The 21,335-nt window shown below is 46.5% G+C and overlaps 1 protein-coding gene across 1 annotated transcript in view; it reads left to right on the forward strand.

Annotated features, from left to right (window-relative positions):
- The first annotated feature begins 5,260 nt into the window (after nt 1-5,260).
- Nucleotides 5,261-21,335, forward strand: part of TSPEAR (thrombospondin type laminin G domain and EAR repeats) — a 163,182-nt gene continuing 147,107 nt past the window's right edge. Inside the window, exon 1 of the mRNA XM_074264553.1 lies at nt 5,261-5,859. Within this exon, the coding sequence (XP_074120654.1) occupies nt 5,754-5,859 (106 nt within the window). The 5' untranslated portion in view covers nt 5,261-5,753. The remainder of the gene's footprint in view (nt 5,860-21,335) is intronic.

Here is a 21,335-nt window from a genome sequence, read left to right on the forward strand (position 1 = left end):
ACAGGATGGGCGAATAATTATACAATATTTAGTGCATTCATGCAGGAACTGCCCTGACACCTAGCTATCCCAGAGATCCGAGCTCACTACCCAGCCTCAATTCTCTGTGAAGGGCTGGTGAGCGACTGAAAGGGAAAACAGAACAGCTCCCGCCAGGGGTCATTTCAACATTATATGTTCCACAAACCTATGTCAAAGGCAGGTGGGGATGATGATCCTGCCAATTTGACAATTTAACTCTAAGCACACCTTCATGATCTGACTGGCTAGAAATAACAATTCCTGACTAAACAAATAATGTTCTATGGATGTAATGGAAACTTATTGTGCCACAAGAAATTATCAGAGACAATTTCAGGAACCCTGTCTAACCAGGGTGGCAGAGCTGCAAAGTCAAACAAACAGCTCGGAATGACTTCAGAAGTCAGGTCAAGGCAATGGCCACCCATGGCTCAAAGGACCAAGGAGGAGACATGTTCAATTCCCACTTCCTGAGGCACAGGCAGCAGATCCACTTGGATATGATCACTAGGGGATTTATTTTGGTTTGTCATGTTTGTTGCAAATTTTTTTTTCCTTCCTTCCTTTCTCCCTCCTTCCCTCCCTCTCCTTCCTTCCTTCTTCCCTCCTTCCCTCCCTCTCCTTCCTTCCTTCCTTCCTTATTTTCCTCCTTCCTTCTTCCCTCTTTCTTTCCTTCTTTCCTTTCTTCTTTCCATCCATCATTCCTTCCTTTCCTTCTTCTTCCCTCCCTCCTTCCTTTCCTATTTACTTCTCTCCCTCCTTCCTCCCTCCCTCCCTTCCTTCCTTCCCTTTTCTTTTTTTCTTCCTTTCTTTCTTTCTCTCAAGTTTTAATTGAGGATATTAGAGGGAGAACCATCAAAATTCCTTTTTCTTTATAGACAAAAGTTTAGCAAGAAGCAAAGACGACCAGGACAGACTTAAAAGGAACATGTAGAACTCATTCTTAAAAGTGAGCTATATGCCATGTAAAGTCGGAATTTCCTGGAGAAATCTCTGCATTCTTCCATGTGTAAATGTTCTCCTTTGGTTTTAAGTGCAGCATTTTGAAAGTTTTTTTTTTTTTTTAAAGACATTCTTTCCCTTTTCATGGGTATAGGAAAAGTGTCCTGAAAAAGATGAAAGAAGACAAAACAGCAGGTGTGCATGTAAGCCTCCCCCAAGGAGAACTAGCATACAACAGGTGTTCAATAAATGCTTGCAGAACTAAGCTGAATCCTGAGCTTATCTCCTACTTGGTGTGGAACTGTGATTGCATTAGTGTGGAGGAAGTTCCAGTGTGGAAATTCCTTCCACTGTTGCAGTCCCACCACTTTTCTGTAACCCCAGAGTCTTAGAAATTTGGTCAAGTTTCTAAGAGGTTAGGAAATTGCCTGGGATCACAGCCTCAGTTCAGGTCAGAGTGAGGATCATGAATCCAGGTTTTTCAGGCTCCAAGGCCAGCCCTCTACCATCGTCCCATAGGATTACTTTTAGAAGTTCTCCTACTTGATCTTCTCACTCCAACAGTGATGTATCAACATGTCACCTTTCAAGTAGATAGGAGGATGCACCTGTTTGTCCAGCACAAATTACTACCCACCTGGCAGGAAGATGTCCAGAGACAGACAGATCTGGCTGTAAAACAAATGTGCCATTTTTCAGGAGCCTTAAAAAAGAATATCTAGAGCTGGAAGAGATCTCAGAGGCCATTGGTTCAACCCCATTGATGGATAAGGAAACTGAGGTCTCACGTTCAAGGCTACAAAGGGAGTAAGGGGGCAGAGGTGGGCATTTAATTCCATAATGAACATTTCTGGCAAATGTAAGTAAATTGTAATTTTATTTTTTTAAAAAACATATATTGGAACAGAACTCGAGTCTAGTGTTTTTACATTACTGAGACAATAAACAACTTACTCCAGTCTGTGAAGAGTCTAAGTGAAAATTGGGGAGGGAAGTCAGTCGTTTTCTATCCCATTTTCATATTCTACAGACCACTCAACTGTCAGATCTGGAAAGATGTCAGGTTTCTGAGTCCCACTAACACCACTTATGGGTATTTGGGGCACAGGCAGAGCCACTTTCTGGAGCTTTATTATTTCATCTCTAAAATGGAGTTAAGACTATTTTTGCCATTTGGGGATCAGAAGAATATGCTCGACAAATGCCAAGTTCCCAGGGCAGCCAACATTTATGTAAGGGAGAGGGCCCCTCGCTTTCCTCTTTCCTTTCTGCTGTTTCTTCTGAAATTAAGAAAAGGTGTTGGTTTTTTTGTTTGTTTGTTTGTTTGTTTTTGTTTGTTTGTTTTTTAAACAGCTGTAAACTTGAGAAACACGAGTAACCATGAGCATTTCCCTCTCTGAAGACGTGAAAAAGAGTTCTATGGCACCATGATTCTGCAGCATGACAGCTCGATCTTGGAGTATATTAAATTGAACACAGCAGGAACAAAATAGCCCAGCTTGCCTGTGGCCCCTTCTGAACTGTTCCAATCACACACTGACATTTTTTTCTCCCCCCCCCCATGTCACTATCACTACTTCCTCTCATTCCTTCCATTTCTCCCTCCAATTCTCCCTTCTCCCCAAAGCTGTCACTTGTAACAAATAGTCTAGAAAAACAGTACTATCATGGCAGAGGGGGGGAGAATCTCCTGTCTCTCCTGTGTTGTGTCCCTGCCAGGCAAAGGGAGGCAAACTTTATTCTTAACCTTTAGGAAGCAGAGCTGGTCATTTCCTGGACTGGGTTTCAGAAGCCTTTCCCAGGGATTTCCCAAAGGCTTTTCAGCCCTTTACAGAAGCCACATCCCTGGCAATGGGACCTTGTTGGCTCTTTCCTTTGCTCTTCTCTATCCTAGGGGAAGAGAACCCAGCCCTGATTTTATCCAGAGCCACAGAAAGCTGGGAGTCAGCATTTGTGTTATATTGGGCAGCCAGCACAGCAGCGATGCCCCAGGGAGCAAGCAGAGATCTGGGCAAGGGACCTCTGCCCGTCACTGCCTCTAGACGGGAGTCTGGTGAAGGGGAGGATCTGCCCTAGAGATATGGGGGGGAAAGTTTGAATGTTTATTTTTGATGTGAAGTTTATAATTGCCCATTAGTTAAATTGGGCTTGCTAGTCACTGGCCCCAACCATGGGGGGGAAGCCAAGCTGCTGGGTTCTTGAACTGATGCAAGAGAAAGGAGATGACTCCCAAAGAGCTCAGGGAATCCTGGTGATAGTGAAGCTTGTCCGCCCTGGGAGAGAGGGGACAGGGCCCACACATCACGAATGTAACGGGGGATGTTCTCGGGGGTCTCCCTCACAAGGGTGTCCGAAAAGAGAGATTTGCTTCTGAGACACTTTTAGCTGAGATTCAGGATTTACCTCCAAGTCATCATCAAACACTAAGAAATGGGGAAAGGGGACCGAAGTCTGCTGTTGTTCTTGTATAAGTTAAATGTTTTGTAATTTTTTAAAAAAGCCCTGAATGTCCTGTCGGGCTTAGCCTGTATGTTCACGTTTCTGCCTTCGTGGCCCTGCTCCCCTCATCGGAAAGCTGAGGAGCTGATAGACTTAAAGTAGAGGCAAGCCCAGGCTTGTAGCCTGGAATTCCAGATTGGTGGGGGGGGGGGGGTGAGGGACACCTGCATTATTCTCCCACAAGGTGTCCATGGGAGCTGCGATGCAAGAACAGGCTCTACTCAGGACCAGCTACACCATCGTCTGGAATTTCCTTCTGGAGTCCTAGGTGACGCTGGGGCCGTCTGGGTGAAGAGCATGATAGGAAGTAGCCTCCTTTCCAGGCTGGGTAACGTGCCACTGGGGCCAAGGGTGTGCACATCGCCCGGAGATCCTGCCTCCGCGGGTCCAGGAAGATGAGAAGTTTGCTCAGGAGGGCGGCTTAGGCTTTCGGCCTGCTCAGGGGAAGAGAGCCAGTCACCCAGGCGGTCTCACCGGCCCGGGATCCCGCCTTGCAGTTTGGAGATGCGGCCCAATGGATCCAGTAACTCTGATGACATGATCACACTTGGAGACTGCGGGGAGACAAACTAGTTAAAAGCTGTTATTCAAAGCTAAATCATATGTACGGGCCTCATCCCAGTGCAAAGCGTTGGTGATTTACCAATGACAGGTTTTGCAGTGGCGGATAGAAATGGGACACTGGGAACAGAGGGATCGGCTTCGACGCTCCTTGCAGGGAAGGCCAGGAGAGCTGGGTGGAGGCGCTCTGGCTTCTGCTTCTCGGGCTGTGGCCAAAGAAGGGCACTTCCTTGTGATCCGCTGAGGGGAAGTCTTTGCTCCAAAGATATGGGGGGGGGGGTTGGAAGGGGGCCCCCACTGGTGAACAAGAGGGATATTCTCCTAGCAATCTGGGCTAAGGGGAAGCCTCAGGCACCCACGGAACAACCCGGGCGCTTGCGGGAGGAGCTCTGGGCCTCAGCCTCCAAGAAGTCCGGCCGCTCTCCGGGAAGCAGCCGGTTTCCAGGGAAGCTGCTGGGGCTGGCACCTTGGAGACCAGAGCTGTCCACCACAGCCACTGCCTGGCAACCAGACAACAAAGCCGCTCGTGGGCTAGGAAATGGGGGGGGGATCCCTCGCCTCCTTGGGATCAGGCTGGGGGAGGGGCCCTGAAATCCGAGGCTGACTTTGTCCCCCTCGGGGACGGCTTCTCTCTTGGTTTTTGCGTCGGGGCCTGGGTACCTGGAGTGGGACGGAAGGCTGTCCGCGGGCAGGGATGGCCTCGCTTCCCTCTGAGCTGCGGTTCCCCGCACCCGCAATCTCGACCCCAATCCCGGCTGGCGCCCAGGACTGTAGAAATGCCTCCAGAAGTAGGCGCACGGACTCCGCGCTTTCCCGCACTAGCGCCCGAGCTGTGCGGGACTCAGCCGAGCCCATTTTACGGAGTTTGCCCAGGCTCCGCAAGTCTCCGGCGCAGAGCGGCCCTTCTGGCGGGAGGGGGGATTTCCCGGCAGTGAAGGGAAAGGGCCGCGCCGGCCCAAAGGCGGCTTTTGCAGGACTCGGGAGGGGTGCGCACGAGCTGCCAAGTGGGAGCCCCGCAGCCGGGCCCGCCCCGCCCCGCCCCGCATCACCCCGCATCGCCCCGCAGCCGGGCCCGCCCCGCCCCGCCCCTCATCGCCCCGCATCGCCCCGCAGCCGGGCCCGCCCCGCATCGCCCCGCGGCCGCTTTTTCATCCTCCGGCATTCCCTTTGAGGGCTGACTTCACTGAAGAGGGAAATCCCCCCCCCCCCCCCCCCCCCCCGCAGGGCTGGGCAAAAGATGAAAGGATCCGGAGGGAGCCGGACTCCTCCTCTTTCTCCTCCCTGACAACTGACTGCTTTCTCATTTAAATGTCTGCCCCCCCGCCCCCGCCCCCTTCCCGATCGCGGGGAGTGAGCCTGGAGTCCTCCGGGAGGATGAGCCAGGAGAAGGCGGCTCCCAGGGGGGCTCGGAGAGACCGGGGAGCGGCCGCCAGGCAGCCAGCCTTCCCGCGAGCGCCCTCGGCTCGGAACTGCGGCACCCCCTCCCGAGCCCAGCCCGGGCTGTGAGCGGCTGGCCGGCCCGGGGCCCCGGAGAGAAGCGGCTCGGCCGGACCCGGAGGCCGCCCGAGCGTGGGAGCAGGGGCCGTGCCAGCCCGGAATGGGCGCCTCCAGGGGGCCAGGGGCCCGAGCTCGGCGGCTGCCCCCCGGCAGGGCCTGAGGAGCTGCCCCAGCGGCTGCACGTGAGCCCCCGCCCCGCCCCGCCGTGGGCCGAGTGCTTCGCTGTCCTTCCGATGGCCGCGGTCCGGTTACTGCCCCTGCTGCTGCTGCTGCTGCTGCTGCGGGCCGGCCCCCTGCGCGGCGGCGCCCGAGGGTGGCGGGCCTGGGAGCACTGCACAGGTAGGAGGACCCCCGGGGGAGGCGGGCACACGGTGCCACCCGGGGGACAGGCTCCGAGGAGCCCCGCGGTGCGGGGGCACAGCGAGAGCGGCCGCCCCAGCGCTCCCCCCCCCCCCCCCCCCCCGCTGGCGGCGGAGCAGCTGCGCCCAGGGCCAGCCTGGCCCCCGGGCGCTGCCACCTGCCCCTCAGGAAGGAGAAAGTCTCCTCGGGGAGCGCGGGGGAAATGCCGTATTTCCTCCGTCGGCTGGAAAGCGCCACAGGTGGTCATTAATGCCAGACGCCAGGTGAAAGGCGGTCTGTAATTAGCGCTGCCGCGGGGAAGTCCTCCGCCTCTCGCTCCCTCCTCCGCCTCTCGCTCCCTCCTCCGCCTCTCCGCTCCCTCCTCCTCCTCTCCGCTCCCTCCTCCTCCTCTCCTCTCCCTCCTCCGCCTCTCGCTCCCTGCTCCTCTCAGCGCCCGGGGCCGCGGCTCTCCTTCCACCTCGGGCGGACAGGAGCCCAGCCCCCCGGGCCGAGGCGCCAAAGGCAGGGTCCCCTTTCCTCTCCGAAGCTCCTAGTTCAGGGGTGAGTTGAGACAAGCCCCCAAACGCTAACACAGAGATCCGTCCCAACTTCGGAGAAAGTAATACCCCCCCCCCCAAACCTTAATTGCTCCCAGTTCCGACACTTTATGACCTTCCTCTGACTGGGGCCCTGTAATTCTGGAAATAGACAACCCGTCCCCCGGGAAGGGGAGGATGGCGAGCGATGCCGCCGTCAAGGCCGGGAGAGCTCTGGGGGACTTCGGGTTCTCGGGCCGCGAAGAATGCCCTGGCATCTCAGGGCAGAGCAAACCCGGCCTTGGCTTCAAGCCTCATTCATTCTATCGAGGGCGGCGCTGTGATAAGGCTCGTAGCTGGGGGTGGGGATGGGGAGGCCCGCTCCGTAATGAGGGGAAGGTCCACGTGAGGTAGGCAGTGGCGTCCGAGGGAAGCTGCCTGGATGCCCCGGTGGAGAGCACCCAGCTGGCGTCTGATTTGGAAGAGCTGGCCAATGGCACCCCCCTACCGATCACTCACTGTATCTTGGGGGGGGGGAGACAATAGTCGTCCGCTCCTTGCCACGTGGAGTCAAAAAACATCCCTCAGAGTCCCACCTTCTCACTTTGGCGCGGGGAGACTGAGGAGAAATCCAGGACGCGGTCGGTGGCCCAGTGGTAAACTGCAACCAGTGCTTTGCTTCCAGATCCAGCCTCTGATCTCTGAATCCCAGGGGACTCAGCTGCTTGATCACCGAGGGCTAGGCTAGAGGCTACTCCCACCACAGCAGGGACACCGAGAGCACGCTTGTGCTAACTCCCTGGAAAGGCCCCTGTCGGGCCGCTGTCCCGAGGGCACGCTGGGAAGTGCTGTGCCTTCTCTGGTGTTTCAGCGGGATTCATCTCTATTCCTCCGCTTGCTCCTCAGTCCTCTGCAGTTATGGGGGTCGCTGCACGGATCAGCATTGTCCAGTCTTTCAGAGTTGTTTGTCTTTAGAGAAATGTCACCAACTTTACGTGAGTTCCTACAAATCTCGGGTTTCTTTGAAACTGTCCCTTTCATCATTTCTTATGTCACAGTAGCGTTGTCATATTCCTGGGCTGTAATTTGGTGAGCCATCCCCCAACGTCCTGACACTTGTGTTTTCTAGTTAATTTTTTGGGACCTCGAACACAGAGCTGCCACCGGGATCTTCCCCCTTTTTCTCGTGTCTTTGATCTTTTTGGTGGTATAGTCCTAGTAGTGGTCCTGCCAGAACAGAGAACAGGCCCAATTGTTACAGAACTCTAACTTGTGAGGATGTATGGTTATCCTTCCACATCACAGGATCTAGAGGCCCGACACCCCCGTGATTTGGAAAATCTGTGTACAATTTCTTGGCTTTTTTTTTTTTTTTTTTTTTTACCAGAGAAGAAGTCTGAATTATTATGGTATTTAAAAATAAAACACGTTAACATTATGCTATACAGGTATTTTGAGCATTTTTTGTGTTGCCTGCTGACTTTTGTATGTCATCCGAAGTTTCTACAAAATTCCCCAAATTTCCCATTTCTTATGCTGACCTTCCATATATGGAAAGTCCAATGGAGAAAGTCCAATGGAGAAGAGCTAAGTGTAGCTGCAAGCGGCTTTCCAGAACGGCTAGGCCAGTTCACAGCTCCATAGTCAGTGCACCTTTCCCCCCACAATCCTCTAGGTTTTTCATTTCTCTTTTTGGCCAACTTTGCCATTTTGATGGGTGTGAGGTGATCCTCAGAGCTTCTTTCACGTGTGCTTCTCAAGTGAACATTTTTTTTTTTCTTTCCCATAAGGCTTTGATAGTTTGGACAGCTTAGTTAGTGCTTCAGTGGATAGAGCATCAGGCTTGGAATCAAGAAGACACGCATTAAAATCTAATCTTCAACATCTAAATCTAAGTCCAGCTGTATAACCCTGGGCAAGCCACTTAACCTCTGTTTGCCTCAGTCTCCTCATTTGTAAAATGAACTGGAGAAAGAAATGGTAAACTACTCCAGAATCTTTGCCAAGAAAACCACAAATGAAGTCACAAAGAGTTGGATGACTCAACAAATTGATAGGTTGGATTCATTTCTTAGAAAACTGTTCTTATATTTGCCCATTTATGAGTTAGAGGATGGCTATTATTGTTATAAATTTGAATCACTTTCTTATAAATCTAGGAAATGAATCATTTCACAGAGAAACTTGCTTCAAATATTTTCCCCAGTTACTTGCTTCCATTTTATTTTAAAAATATACGCAAAGATAGTTTTTAACATTCACTCTTTGCAAAACCTTGTGTTCCAAATATTTCTTCCTTTCTTCCCTGACCACCTCTTCTTGGTGGCAAGTAATCCAATACAGGATAAACATTCCATTTTATGTGATCATCTTTATCTGTTTTAGGGTCATAAACTTTCCACCATCTATCAATCTGAAAGGACATTTCTTTCTTGCTCCTCTAATTTATTTCTAATGTCCCACTTTCTGTCTAATTCATGTATCTGTTTGGAGGAGCTAAGTGTTGCAGTGATGAACCACTGGGTCTGGAGTTAGGAAGACCTGAGTTGAAAACCTGACTCAGACTGGGCACGTCACTTAACCTTTATCGGTTTCCTCTTCTATAAAATGAGGATAATAATAGCACCTACTTCCCCGGGTAGCTGTGAGTATCAATTGAGACAATATTTGTAAATTACCCAGTACAGTGCCTGACATAGAGTAGGTGCTCTCTAGATATCGTCGATATTGTCACCATCATGGTTGTCGCTGTTCTTTGTTTCTTTTCTTTTTTTTCTTTTTTTTGAGGCTGGGGTTAAGTGACTTGCCCAGGGTCACACAGCTAGGAAGTGTTAAGTGTCTGAGACCAGATTTGAACTTGGGTCGTCCTGAATTCAGGGCTGGTGCTCTATCCACTGCGCCACCTAGATGCCCCTGTTCTTTGTTTCTAGCAGTTTTTATGGACTCCTGAATTCTTACCTCACTAGCAGAGATCTTTGGACTTATCAAATAGGGAATGCTTTTCCCTTTTGGATTATGAGCAGGACATTTTCTATGGGAGTAGCAAATTAACCTGGTGAGCCTGTGTCTCCTTGTTTTATGCCTGGCATCAATCACTGAACAGCATGTTTCCGGGGGCTTCATTTACTAACTAGTCTTTCTTTATTGGAATATGCACATGGAGAGATGCCTTGTCAGAGCAAAACTTGGAAATCCAGGGTTTTGTCTGCTAAGGGCTTTTTTTTTTTTTTTTTTTTTGAATCAGCACATTTGGGTCTTGTATTTTCTACTGCTCTCAGTCAGCTGTGTGACTGTGAAGATGAGTTCAGCTGGATAAAACCATCAAGGAAAGCCTCCCTAGTCTTTTCTTATATTTTCTTTGAGGAAACCTGGATAAGTATGATCAGTATAAGAGATCACTTTCATAAAGATTTAGTAGAAATTAAAAAAACCACATCTTCAGGTTGATAGGTGTGGATTTCCTGTCAGTTACATTTTATTGTAATTAGTGATTTTTTTTTTCATTCATTTGGTGTTTTCCCCATTTTGAACTCCCTTGATCTCTCATTACTTTCAAAATTGTACTGCCTCCAGCATGGAATTTTTCTTTATGTCCTTTGTTCCAGCTGCTCTTCCAGCCTTCATCTTCATCCTTTTCATTTGCTCTCTCATCAAGTGCACTGGCTACTGATCTGTTAGACTCCGGGGGATCCTGTGGAATATCAGGTTTTCCCCCTCGTTTTCCAGGATGGGTGGTTCTGCTGAAGCTAGCAGTCCTTTTTTCTGTCTGCCTGGTGGTTCTATTTCCCATCTACTCTGATGGTATCCTGGGGAGGTTCTTTTTTGGCTGGGTTTCATGCCAAGTACATTTCTCTTTCATTTCAACACACTTTGCTGTTTTGAAAGATGCTGCTGCTTATAATCTGCTCTCCTTTTTCACAATGTTTTGAAATGAGTTTATATCCTAAACCAGTGTTGCTCTAGGCTGTCAGATCTCTTCATTTCATTATGACCAACCTCCGTTAGCCATCCCCTTATAGACATGGTTTTACATCGGTTAGCCATCTTTAAGAAACAGGGATCCGATGGACCATTAACTTTTCATTTATTCATTTCCCATAGTTACCAGCTTATTTGAAAAGATGAGAGTTGGGACTTTTGTAATTTTATACAATACGTTCTCATTATTTGTTATTTTTATCTTTGTTCTAACTAGTCTATGATCTGCATACAACTGATTTGCTAAAATGAATGCCTCATTGGTAACCAATGCCTGCTAAGATTGTGTGTGTGTGTGTGTGTGTGTGTGTGTGTGTGTGTGTGTTTGGTGCATATCATTCCTAGTTTCAAATGCCTTCCACAAGAGAGTTTTCATGACCAATAGGCTTGAGATTCCTGAATAGTCTTGTGAGCCTCTCATTTCTTTCATTTCTAATTTTCAAACCAGTCTTTCTAGCATTTGATAGATTCTTCTCCAGTATCCATTTCCACATTGATGTTATTAATGATCAAGGTATATGTTCACTTATAAGATCTTGTCAAGATTTTTCAGAGATTTTCTCTATTCCTTGATTCTTTGTAAGAGATAGTGGCACAAAAACCCTTGAAAGGTATAAGATGTAATGCTAGGTATGAGGAAGAGCAAAGGGTCTGGTTGGGATGGAACATAGAGTAATTCAGGGAGATTAATATGTGGTAAACCTGGGAAGATAGGTCAGGCCTGACTGCAAAGGACTTTGAATGCCAAAAAAATAAATTGTATTTTATACTGGAGGAAAAAAAATGCAAGAAAGTCAAAATGGAATCTAGCAAGAAGCATCTAATTGACCAAAAATGCTAAGAAAATCAGTTAAAGCTTAGTTATATATTCATGTACATGATATCTCCCCTGTGATATGTTAGTTGAGAATATAACCTATGACATTTTTGAAAATTACTTTATTTTAAATTTGTGAAATAAAATAAGCATTCCCTTAAAAAAAGAGAGAGAGATAGTGGCACATAAACTGCAATGATCTTTGTTGGGGATTTGTTTGTAATGTTCATCAGGCCACACACAATGAGGTCAGATGATCAAGGGTCCCATGGACTTACTTTTTGGTAGTCTCTGGGTGTATGAAACCAATTGTGACAGATCATCTGCCTATTCTTCCAAGGAGAATTTAGTACCATCTTTTCCCGCTGAGCTGTGACTTGTGATGTCTAGTTTCATTTACAGGAATGTCAATCTTAATGTGGTTTAGTCTTTTCATTTCAATTCAGTGGTTATTGAGACAAAGATCTCATAGAGAAGAAGCCCCAGTTGTCAGTTGTCAGTATTCTTCAGATGTATAAGTTCTTACTATTCAGGGGATGCTATGAAAAGTCTAAAAACTAGGGTGTATGGGATGATGATAACTAACAAAAGAAGTCAGACCTGCCCACTTTGTGATTTTTTTTTCTTTTAAAAAATCTTGTTAAGATGTCTACATTTTCAACAACAACAACAACAACAACAACAACAACAACAACAAAACAACAACAACAACAACAACAACAACAACAACTCCTACCTAAGTAAAAACGGTTCTTGTACTATGCAAGTAAAAAGGTTTGTACTATGGCAATCAATAAATATATCTCCTATTTTCAAGGTGACATGTGTGTGATATTTATTGGGAATAATCAACATTTAAGGAGAAATCTTAAGATTGTAATATTCCCTGACAGGATATGAGCTTTATTTGTCCCTCTTCCAATTTCTGTGTTCCTTCTTATGAGTTTAGAAAAGGTTAGTCATACCTTCCATTTGCACAAACTCCTTCCTGGAAATACTGGAATGATGGGATTCAAAAAAGAGGGCCATTATGAGGGAATTTAGGGTTAGCGAGAATTTAGGGTTAGAGTCGGGAGCCCAAAGGCAGAAGAATTCTTCATTCCTCAAGTACAAAAAAGATTATCTTAAAGGAAATAAATGCCATAGACCCCCCTCACAGACCACCTCATCTCAGATGGAAATTCAGAATCATCACTATCAGATCACAAATTAATCTGAAACAGTGTTAACAATTCATTCTAAGACAAATCTTGGCTCAGAAATTGAGACAATTTGGCACAACTGATCGTTGACCATTTAGCTTGCTGGAATTGGCTTATATTCCAATAGGCTTACTAGAGTCTGAGGGGGTTTTTGTTTTTGTTTTGCCTCCAAAAGCCAGATCTGTATGGGGGATGTGTGTGCCATGTCCATTTATCCAGTATCAGCAAAGCAGTAATTACCTGCTGAGCTGCCAGTGATTGAGAAGAACTTTTTATTGTATGAAGAAAGGAAGTGTGAACTAAAAGCAGAGATAGCCAACCCTTAGTCTTAGTAAGAAGGCCAGGAATCCAAATGGAACAACAGAGAGAGTGAGAATGCTGTGTTGTGGGCCACACTCAGTTCCCATAGTTCTCTTTCTGGGTGTAGATGGCTCTCTTCATCACTGAACAATTGGAACTAGTTTGAATCATCTCATTGTTGAAGAGAGCCACGTCCATTAGGTTTGATTGTTCTCTACTCTTGTTGTTGCTGTGTACAATGATCTTCTGGTTCTGCTTATTTCACTCATCATCAGTTCATCTAAGTCTCTCCAGGCCTCTCTGAAATCATCCTGCTGATTGTTTCTTATAGAACAATAATATTCCATAACATTCATACACCATAACTTATTCAGCCATTCCCCAGCTGATGGGCATCCACTCAGTTTCCAGTTACTTGCCACTACAAAAATGGTTTCCATAAACATTTTTGCATACATGGGTCCTTTAAGATCTCTTTGGGATATAATCGCAGTGGAAACACTGCTGGATCAAAGGGTATGCACAGTTAAGACCCTCTTTTTCTTTTTTTTTCTTTTCTTTTTTTTTTTTTTGCGAATATCATTTTCTTGTTGCACAATAAACATTAGAATCCGAAGGTACATGCAACCTGGGCAGACAGATATTAGTGCTAACAATTTACATTCACTTCCCAGTGTTTCTTCTCTGGGTGTCCTCTGTCCTCTGTCCATCATTGATCAACTGGAAGTGAGTTGGATCTTCTTTATGTTGAAGATTTCCACTTCCATCAGAGTACATCCTCATACAGTATTGTTGTTGAAGTGTACAGTGATCTTCTGGTTCTGCTCATTTCACTCAGCATCAGTTGATGTAAGTCTCTCCAGGCCTCTCTATATTCCTCCTGCTGGTCATTTCTTACCGAGCAATAATATTCCATAACCTTCATATACCACAATTTACCCAACCATTCTCCAACTGATGGACATCCATTCATCTTCCAGTTTCTAGCTACAACAAAAAGAGCTGCCACAAACATTTTGGCACATATATGTAAGACCCTCTTTTTCTAAGCTAACTAAATTGGCCCGGGGAAGCTGATAGCCATTCTTGGTCTTTTGAACATGGTAGAAACGCCCAGTGCTTTTTCTCGGCTGACATAGCCATTAAGAACTGATCCCAAGCTGTTCTCTTGATACCGAATCTACCTTCTTAACAAAAACACTCCCTCCATAGTACTGTGTGGCTGCAACTCCTGGAACATTATGGAATTGGAAAAATTGAAATTGTAGATGACCAAAGGGCAATGGGGAGAGTATATGTGTGACTAGAAAAGGACTGAAGTGGCTTGGTCCCTGCTTAGCCTCATCTGTCACATGAGGGAGTTTCAGATTAAGAGATGGGTTGGGATAGGTGCCTCAGGCAGTAGTCATGCACAGGGCATGGAACAATGATCTGGGACTTGGACCCAGGGAAGAAGCACCTGGATCAAAGAGATGATGGACCTAGAATTTGAAAGGACATAGGCAGCCACTCAGTTTGGAAAATGAAAGTAAAGGCAGAGACAGAGAAAAGCTTGGCTGGGGCCACATAGCTAAGTAAATGAGAGGTACCGTGACTGCAGGGCCAGTGCTCTTGGGGCAGAAGATGGTGACCTTTGAACCTTATGCTCAGCAAACTTTATAAAAAAGAAAACCAAATAGATGAGTTATGAGCCATCAAATTATAGCAAAATGATGGGATTATTTTGGGATAATTTGAGAAAGAAACCCACAGAGACATTTCAGGTACATAAGAAACGCCCTCCTCCTGCCTCCCCATATTTTTATAGTCTTTCTCTAATGCCTCCTTGTGGTGTGCAGATGACTTGGGATTAAGAAGACTCTGACATATTGTACCAGCCTGCCATGGCTTGGAGAATGGACCCCAAGTCAGTCAGGAAGTTATTAAGTGTCTATGACTGCACTAAGTCCATGCTTTCAGTTAGATTTTTTTCCCCCAATTGTATCTGACTCTTTGTGATACCGTGCTGGAATGGTTTGCTATTTCCTTCTCTAGCTCATTTTACAGATGAGGAACTGAGTCAAATAGGGGCAAGTGACTTGCCTAGGATCACACAGCTGGTAAGGGTCTGAGGCCAGATTTGAACTTGGGAAGATGAGTTTCCCTTCTTGACTCCAAGCTCAGTGCTATTTACTGCACCATGCTTAGATGTCCTAAACCTGTGCTAAGAGGTTACAAAAAAGAAACTACAGACATTCCAGCCTTCAAGGAGTTCTCCATCTAAAGCAAAGCTTCTTAAACTCTGGATCTCCCCCATGTGGGGTCACACAGCAAAATGTGGGGGTTGCAAAATATTTGGCAAACACTAAAAGGTACCGTATTCTGCCAAATTTTAATTCTTTATGAAAAAACCAACAAAGAAATCCATCTCATTGGTATGCAAGTTTGTTTTTGTCTTTAATAAATGGTAAAAGTATATGTCTACTAAAGAACTGTTTTACAATGAATTTATGACTTATCATCAGTGTTTGCTTTGTATACTCATGTGCCTGGGGTGCAGTAAAATTTTTTTGGTCAAAAAGGGGTCGTGGGTAGAAAAAGTTTGAGACTCCTGGTCTAAAATAAAGGCAGAGACATGAGCAAATGACTGTGCAAATAAACTATAGACAGGCTAAGTCAGAGAAAATCATTGAAAAGAAGGTGTTAGCTTTAAGAGGGGCTAGTCTGCTGTCTATTTAGTGCCTAAAGGGCAATCTAGCTCAGTTTGGCTGGGGAGAGGTGGTCATTTGGCCACAGTGGCTCTTGAATAGTGTCTATTGAATCACTGAGGAGCTGCCTTTGTTGCTGGTGGAGGATGGCCCATCCTGGAGGAGGAGCCGCATCGGTGGAACCCTACTGTCCCTGTCCCCACGATGTCAGGGAAGCAAGCCAAGTCCTCTTCATGCTGGAAGATGAGTCACAAACTTGTATTTTCATGTTCCTACCTGGGCTGGGAAGGGGACGAACCATTCATACAACAATAAAAAGTGTTATTTTTAAAAGTCTGTCCCCCTTCCCCAGGGCACTTAGCAAATCATGAAATGATGACCCAGCTGCAAAGACTGAGAAAGAAAGACACAAGGCAAGTGATACCAAGCTGCTGCTGCGGCTTCCCTTTGGAGAGGTGCCAAGGAGGTTGCATCATCTCACTCGTCAGAGCCGGCGGGCTTCGTTTGTTCTGAGCACGTTGGGAAAACACTTGCTGGCTCCCTGCCCGAAGGGCTTCGGTTGAGCCCTAGACTGTACAGAGCACAGCACAACCTTGCTTTGACTCTGCTCCAGTGTTTTCCTTCTGATATTGTTGTGTGGGAGTGCCCAGTTTGGCAGGGATCGGCTTCTCTTTGGTTGATTCTTACTGAATAGACAGGTCCTTTTATGTAGCACTGGGCAAACCAGAAGAAGGTCAAACTGCCATGTAAATGGGCATGACCGTGGCTGAGCTGAGCTGATCCTTGGGGGTTGGTAACAATAACAATAATATTTATGGCTTTTTAATTTATGAAGTGCCTCTTTGACAGCAGCACCATCAGGGAGGAACCACGAGCTTGGGACTTTGAGACTGAGACCAGATGGCTACTCAGTGTCTGAGGAGTTTGCCTCCATTGGGGACCAGCCCACCTGTTAGCCCATGTTGCACACGTGGGTCCCTTTCCCTCCTTTAAGGAGCCCATGCCTATGCCTCACTGGGTAGTTCTACATCCATATGCTTGAAGACGTCAAAACCTTGACTGCAATCTGGACAAGGTTTTGGGCTTGGACGGGAGCTATGAGATCTTAGTGACCCTGGGATTGTGGGGCCTTCAGTTTCATCCATACAAGAGGAGTAACAGAAAGAGCAGTTGATTCATGGGGCTGTTGTAAGAATGCTCCACCGTGTTGGGGATGGCTATTATTAATGATGCTAAAAACAACATCAGTGAACCTTGTTTTTCATCCTGTCCTGTCTCAAAGTCCACAGGAGTGGTGAAGGACTGGCAGCAAGATGTGGGGCACAAGAGGAGAGATTTATCAGAGCCAGAATCAATGAATAACTGCTATGTGCCTGGCACTAAGACATCATATCTAGAGAGGTCCTAGGAGCAGAAGAAAGAGGAGGAGACCTGGAGCTCAGGACTCCAGATTCCTAGTCTCGTGCTCTCACCACTCCAACATCTTGTTTCCAATCAGAGTAATTGAAAGAGCAGCAGAATAATCAAGTTAAACCTTCAGGTGACTCATTTAGGGGTCAAACAGCCAGTTCATAATAATACTTGGCATTTACATAGATCCTTAAAGTTTGCAAAATACTGTACACAATGTCAGCTCATTAGATCCTCACAACAGTCCTGGGAGGAGGAAGGTGCTATTATGATCCTCATTTGTAAAATGAGCAAACTGAGGCAGACTGAGTTCAAATGGTTTGCTTGGAGTCACGAGTTAGGAAGGATTCTAACTCAAGGCTTCTTCACTCCAAGCACGAAAGCATTTTCCCCGGTGGTGTTCCCTGACAGTGTTCCAGAGACTAGTGCTTAGGTCCTTTTCATCCTCATCTGGAGATAAATGGTAAAAGACTTGACAAGGTTTTTGCTAGGGGATTTGTCTAGTGTTCAGCTCTGCCACTACCATCCCTCGTTGAATGTCGGTTTCTTTATCTGTAAAATGAGGCTGTTGAATTTATTTCATCTGTGGATGGAGTCTGGGGCCAGGAGAGGGGAGGTGACTCCTCAGAGCCACAGAACCTATTTGTGTCTTGTGAAGCAGGACCTGAATCCAGGTATTCCTGCCTCCAAAGTCCGCTTTCTATTACTTTTGACTATTTGTCTCTCTTGGAAGCATTCCAGGGTGCTATGGTACCTTTCCCCAACTCAAGTCATGGATGACTGAGAGAGAGAGGCTCTTTAGAGGAGTGGAAAGAGTGTCGAGGGGATTGCTCAAAGTCCTGGAGCTCAGGGAAAGGAGGCTTGGAGAGGAGTTGCCTATTTGAGAACACTTAGTAGTTAGGTGACTTCTATCTGATTTTAGGAAGACAGTGCTGAGAAATCTTGGCTGTGGCTCAGATTAAGGATTAAGTCCTTGATGAATTAATCCCTTGGCAGTAGAAGGCCAGCCTTATCGTCCCCTGGTCACTTGGAGCCCAACTTTCCATACATAGGGTACGATCAGGTCCTTGGCACTTTGTCTTGGTTACTACTTGGTCGGCAGGAGCTGGGTCCCCACTAAGGTGTTGGGTTCGATGGGACTCAGAAGAGCCAGAGGTTGTGCCCCAGAAGGCCAGCAGGTGACGTCTGGTCTCATTTTATCTGCCTCTTACCCCTTTACTTTGTGTTTTTCTTTTGGTGGACCCCTGGAGGTTGGGGAAAGAATTTCTCCCTCTGCTTCCTCCGAGGATTTGTTGGTGATGACTTGCAGTAGACGTTCGTCATAGAGGTAGATCATTGCAGTCACATACAGGGACCTGACGGCAGTATGCCCAAGAGAGAAAAGTGGGGACCTGAGCTCCAGAAGAACTACATGAACAGAGGGCCCCTAAGGAGAAGTTGTGGAATATTCAAACTCCCTTCCCTGACTTGAGCGGGGGAATCCTCAGCCAGAGGAAAAGACTCCTCGGACAGCTCCTGCTTTGGAAAAGGCTTGGGCTTTTCTAGAGAGATGTTATGAATGGTGTGGGGACAGATCACCACCTGTGCGGCTCCCATGCTTAGAGAAGCAGCCACGGGGAAGAAAGGGACTGGAGCCTGTCAATGCCTCCTATTATGACCTCTTATGAGCCTTGCATTTCCTAGGTTTTCTGTGTGATGTAATTCTAACTTAATCCATATTTGGCAGCTATTTAACACAACAGACAAAGGGTTGGGTCCCGAGTTCAGATCTGGCCTCAGATATCTGTCACCGAAATCTCTCCCAGGGTTGTAGGTGTCTGGTTACCCATGTGTGGGGACATGGGCGACACCTAAGCTATTTTAGAGCGTGGTCCCAGAGTAAACTCCAGGTGGGAACATAATGAGTCAATCGATCAATAGAGAGAGCCAGCCTCTATGAGAGATCTAGTCTGTTTGAATCCAGAGGTTGATCCCTGAGCACAAGTTATATTGTTCAAGAAATGTACATCCAAAAGGCAAGTAAGTGGGTCAGAGAGCCAGAGCCAAGGCAGCCTGTCTTGGGAGTCCCAGGAAAAAAACAAAGATTGCTAAGTCCCCTTCTTCCAACTTGGTACTTTGAGTTGGGGTGGGCACGGGGAAGCAGCGATGGAATGCTTTTGCCCTCTGGTGGTGGTGCAGGCAAAGCAAAGGAGCTTTCTCCTTGATCCTGATTCTCCTCTACTCTCCCACTCTCAGGACTAAGATAGTGAAATCCTAGGTGGAGACTAGAGCTCTTCTGGTTCCGGCCTTCACATATAAATGAGCAATTGAGGGCTATAGAAGGGAAGGAATATCTCCCTGGCCTACTAGAACATAAGCCACATGAAGTTGCTTTGGATATTTTCTTTGTAGTCCTAGGACCTAGTCTATCATGGAACCTTTAGGTCCTTAATGATTATTTGTGGAACTGAATGGAACACAAAATCCCTGAATCTATTGCAGCACTTCCATTGCAGGGATAAGATGATACCTATCAAGGCAGGAATAAAAAAGCAACTATTAAGTGCTTATTGTGTGCCAGGCTCAGCCAGAGACACATAGATTATGGTGAATTGAAATGCCTGGAATACAACAGAATGAGAGCTAGTCTTACCGTTTTAGAGGCATACCTTCAATGAGTATGGAAAACATGTAGAATCCACTGATCCATTCCTCTCTGGGCCCATCTCCCAACAGTCCAGACTTGCTTTTAGCCTTCATTCTCCAGTAGCCTCTTCCTCATCTTGAAAAGTATTCCACTCCTGGGCTTGGGACTTCTGTAGATTGGTCAGTTCCTTCTAGAAGTCCCATTTGAAGACCTCAGCGAGCTATGTTCATTGCATTCCTTTTTAGCTCCATCCTGACTCTTTTCTCCACCATGATCGGTGGGAGCCAACCCAATGGGGGATCGCTTCCTTTCTCTCATTAGAACGGAAGCTCTTTGAGGGCACCATCTTTCTGACAGCCTTTGTACTCACAATACATAGCGGACTGCTGGGCAAAGAGAAACCCATTGGCAAATACTTCTTTAATTCACTTGAAATAGAGAGGAGCGATGGCTAGTGAGGGGCTTATGGCTGAGAAAATTTCTGCTTGGTGAATGAAGCCAGAGAGGAATAGACCAACAACTCTTTGGAAGAAAAATGGAGGAAATGATTTGATTATGATTCCCCAAATGGAAAGCTGGCCTAAATGGCAAAATGACAGCAGAATAAAGAGGAGCCTGAATGATACATGAGGCTGTGGGGAGCTTCTCATGAACGATCTGGATGGGATCACAGCATGAAGGTACATGGTCAGTGAACCACTGATATTTTAGAGTATTTAAAAAACAAGATAGCAGCCTATTAGTTTCAATGAGGAAAGAGATCTGAATATGAGAAAAAATGCACTGTTAAATTCACAAACCTTGAACAGGTCCAGAAAACATTTTAAATCCAATATGTCCAAAGCCGAAATCATTGTATTTCCATATAAAACATCTCCTCCTAACAGCCTCCTACAAGTCCCTTAGACTCACACCTAGGAAAAATGCATATCTTTCTTATCTAGAAATCTGCATTTCCCAGGAGGCCTTTAAACGAAATACAAACAAAAACAAAAATAAAATAATTTAAAACTTTAAGGAAAAAACCTAATGATTTCCCTTTCTTGATTATTCCTTCTTTATAAACAATAAAGATGACATTGCATATATAAGTGGATATGTCATCGATTTATTTGAAAGTGAGGTTATTAAAAAACACTGGGTTTTGCCTACTGAAAACATCAAAAGAACAGGTAAAGATAATTGACAGGGAGGAAAGAAAAAAATTAATTGAAGACAAAGGAAAAAGATTGAGTAAGAGATAAAAGAAGGAAGGGGGGGACTTTAACGTGCTCTCCCGGCAGTTACAATTACTAGTCTGTCCTAGACCCACCAGAGTACTGTCCTTTGCAGTGTGAACTCTACCCGGCTCGCCTCCTCTGAGGCCTTCAAAGGTCTCTGGCCACAATCTCTTGAATCTATAGCTTAATAACCGGTAGCGCGCTCAAGAACAGCCATTTGTAATCTTAAAAGTCTTTATTATACCTACTCACATCATGCCCAGACTGATGCCCTGACTTCTTGGTTCCCGAGTGAAGACCTGGTCAGAAGACCCACGTGTTCACTACTAAAACCCTTACCTCTTTTGGCTACCCATCTTGGCTTGGCCACCCAGGCTAGGGAGCCAGGGTGAAGAGCGCCAGGTTAAAGAGAGCGACTGCTGCCTGCAGTGGGCTTATAAAGGACCTGTGAGGTCACACACACAGCCAGTCAGCGAGAGAGTCACCCATTACAAAGCTATCTCATCATGGCCAGGATCCCACCTACAAGGCAGTCCTAATATCCACAGAAATTACTTCCGGACCACTCAATCTCCCGATTTGCTGTGGCGCCCATTTAAAGGCCCCTTACAGGGGACATAAATTGATGCAAAACTTAACTTATTATCCAGATATACAAAAGGGAAAGGAATAATTGTGCAAGTGGCAAAAGAAGGTTTAA

Source organism: Sminthopsis crassicaudata, chromosome 4 (genome assembly GCF_048593235.1).
Source record: "Sminthopsis crassicaudata isolate SCR6 chromosome 4, ASM4859323v1, whole genome shotgun sequence".
Lineage (NCBI taxonomy): Eukaryota > Metazoa > Chordata > Mammalia > Dasyuromorphia > Dasyuridae > Sminthopsis > Sminthopsis crassicaudata.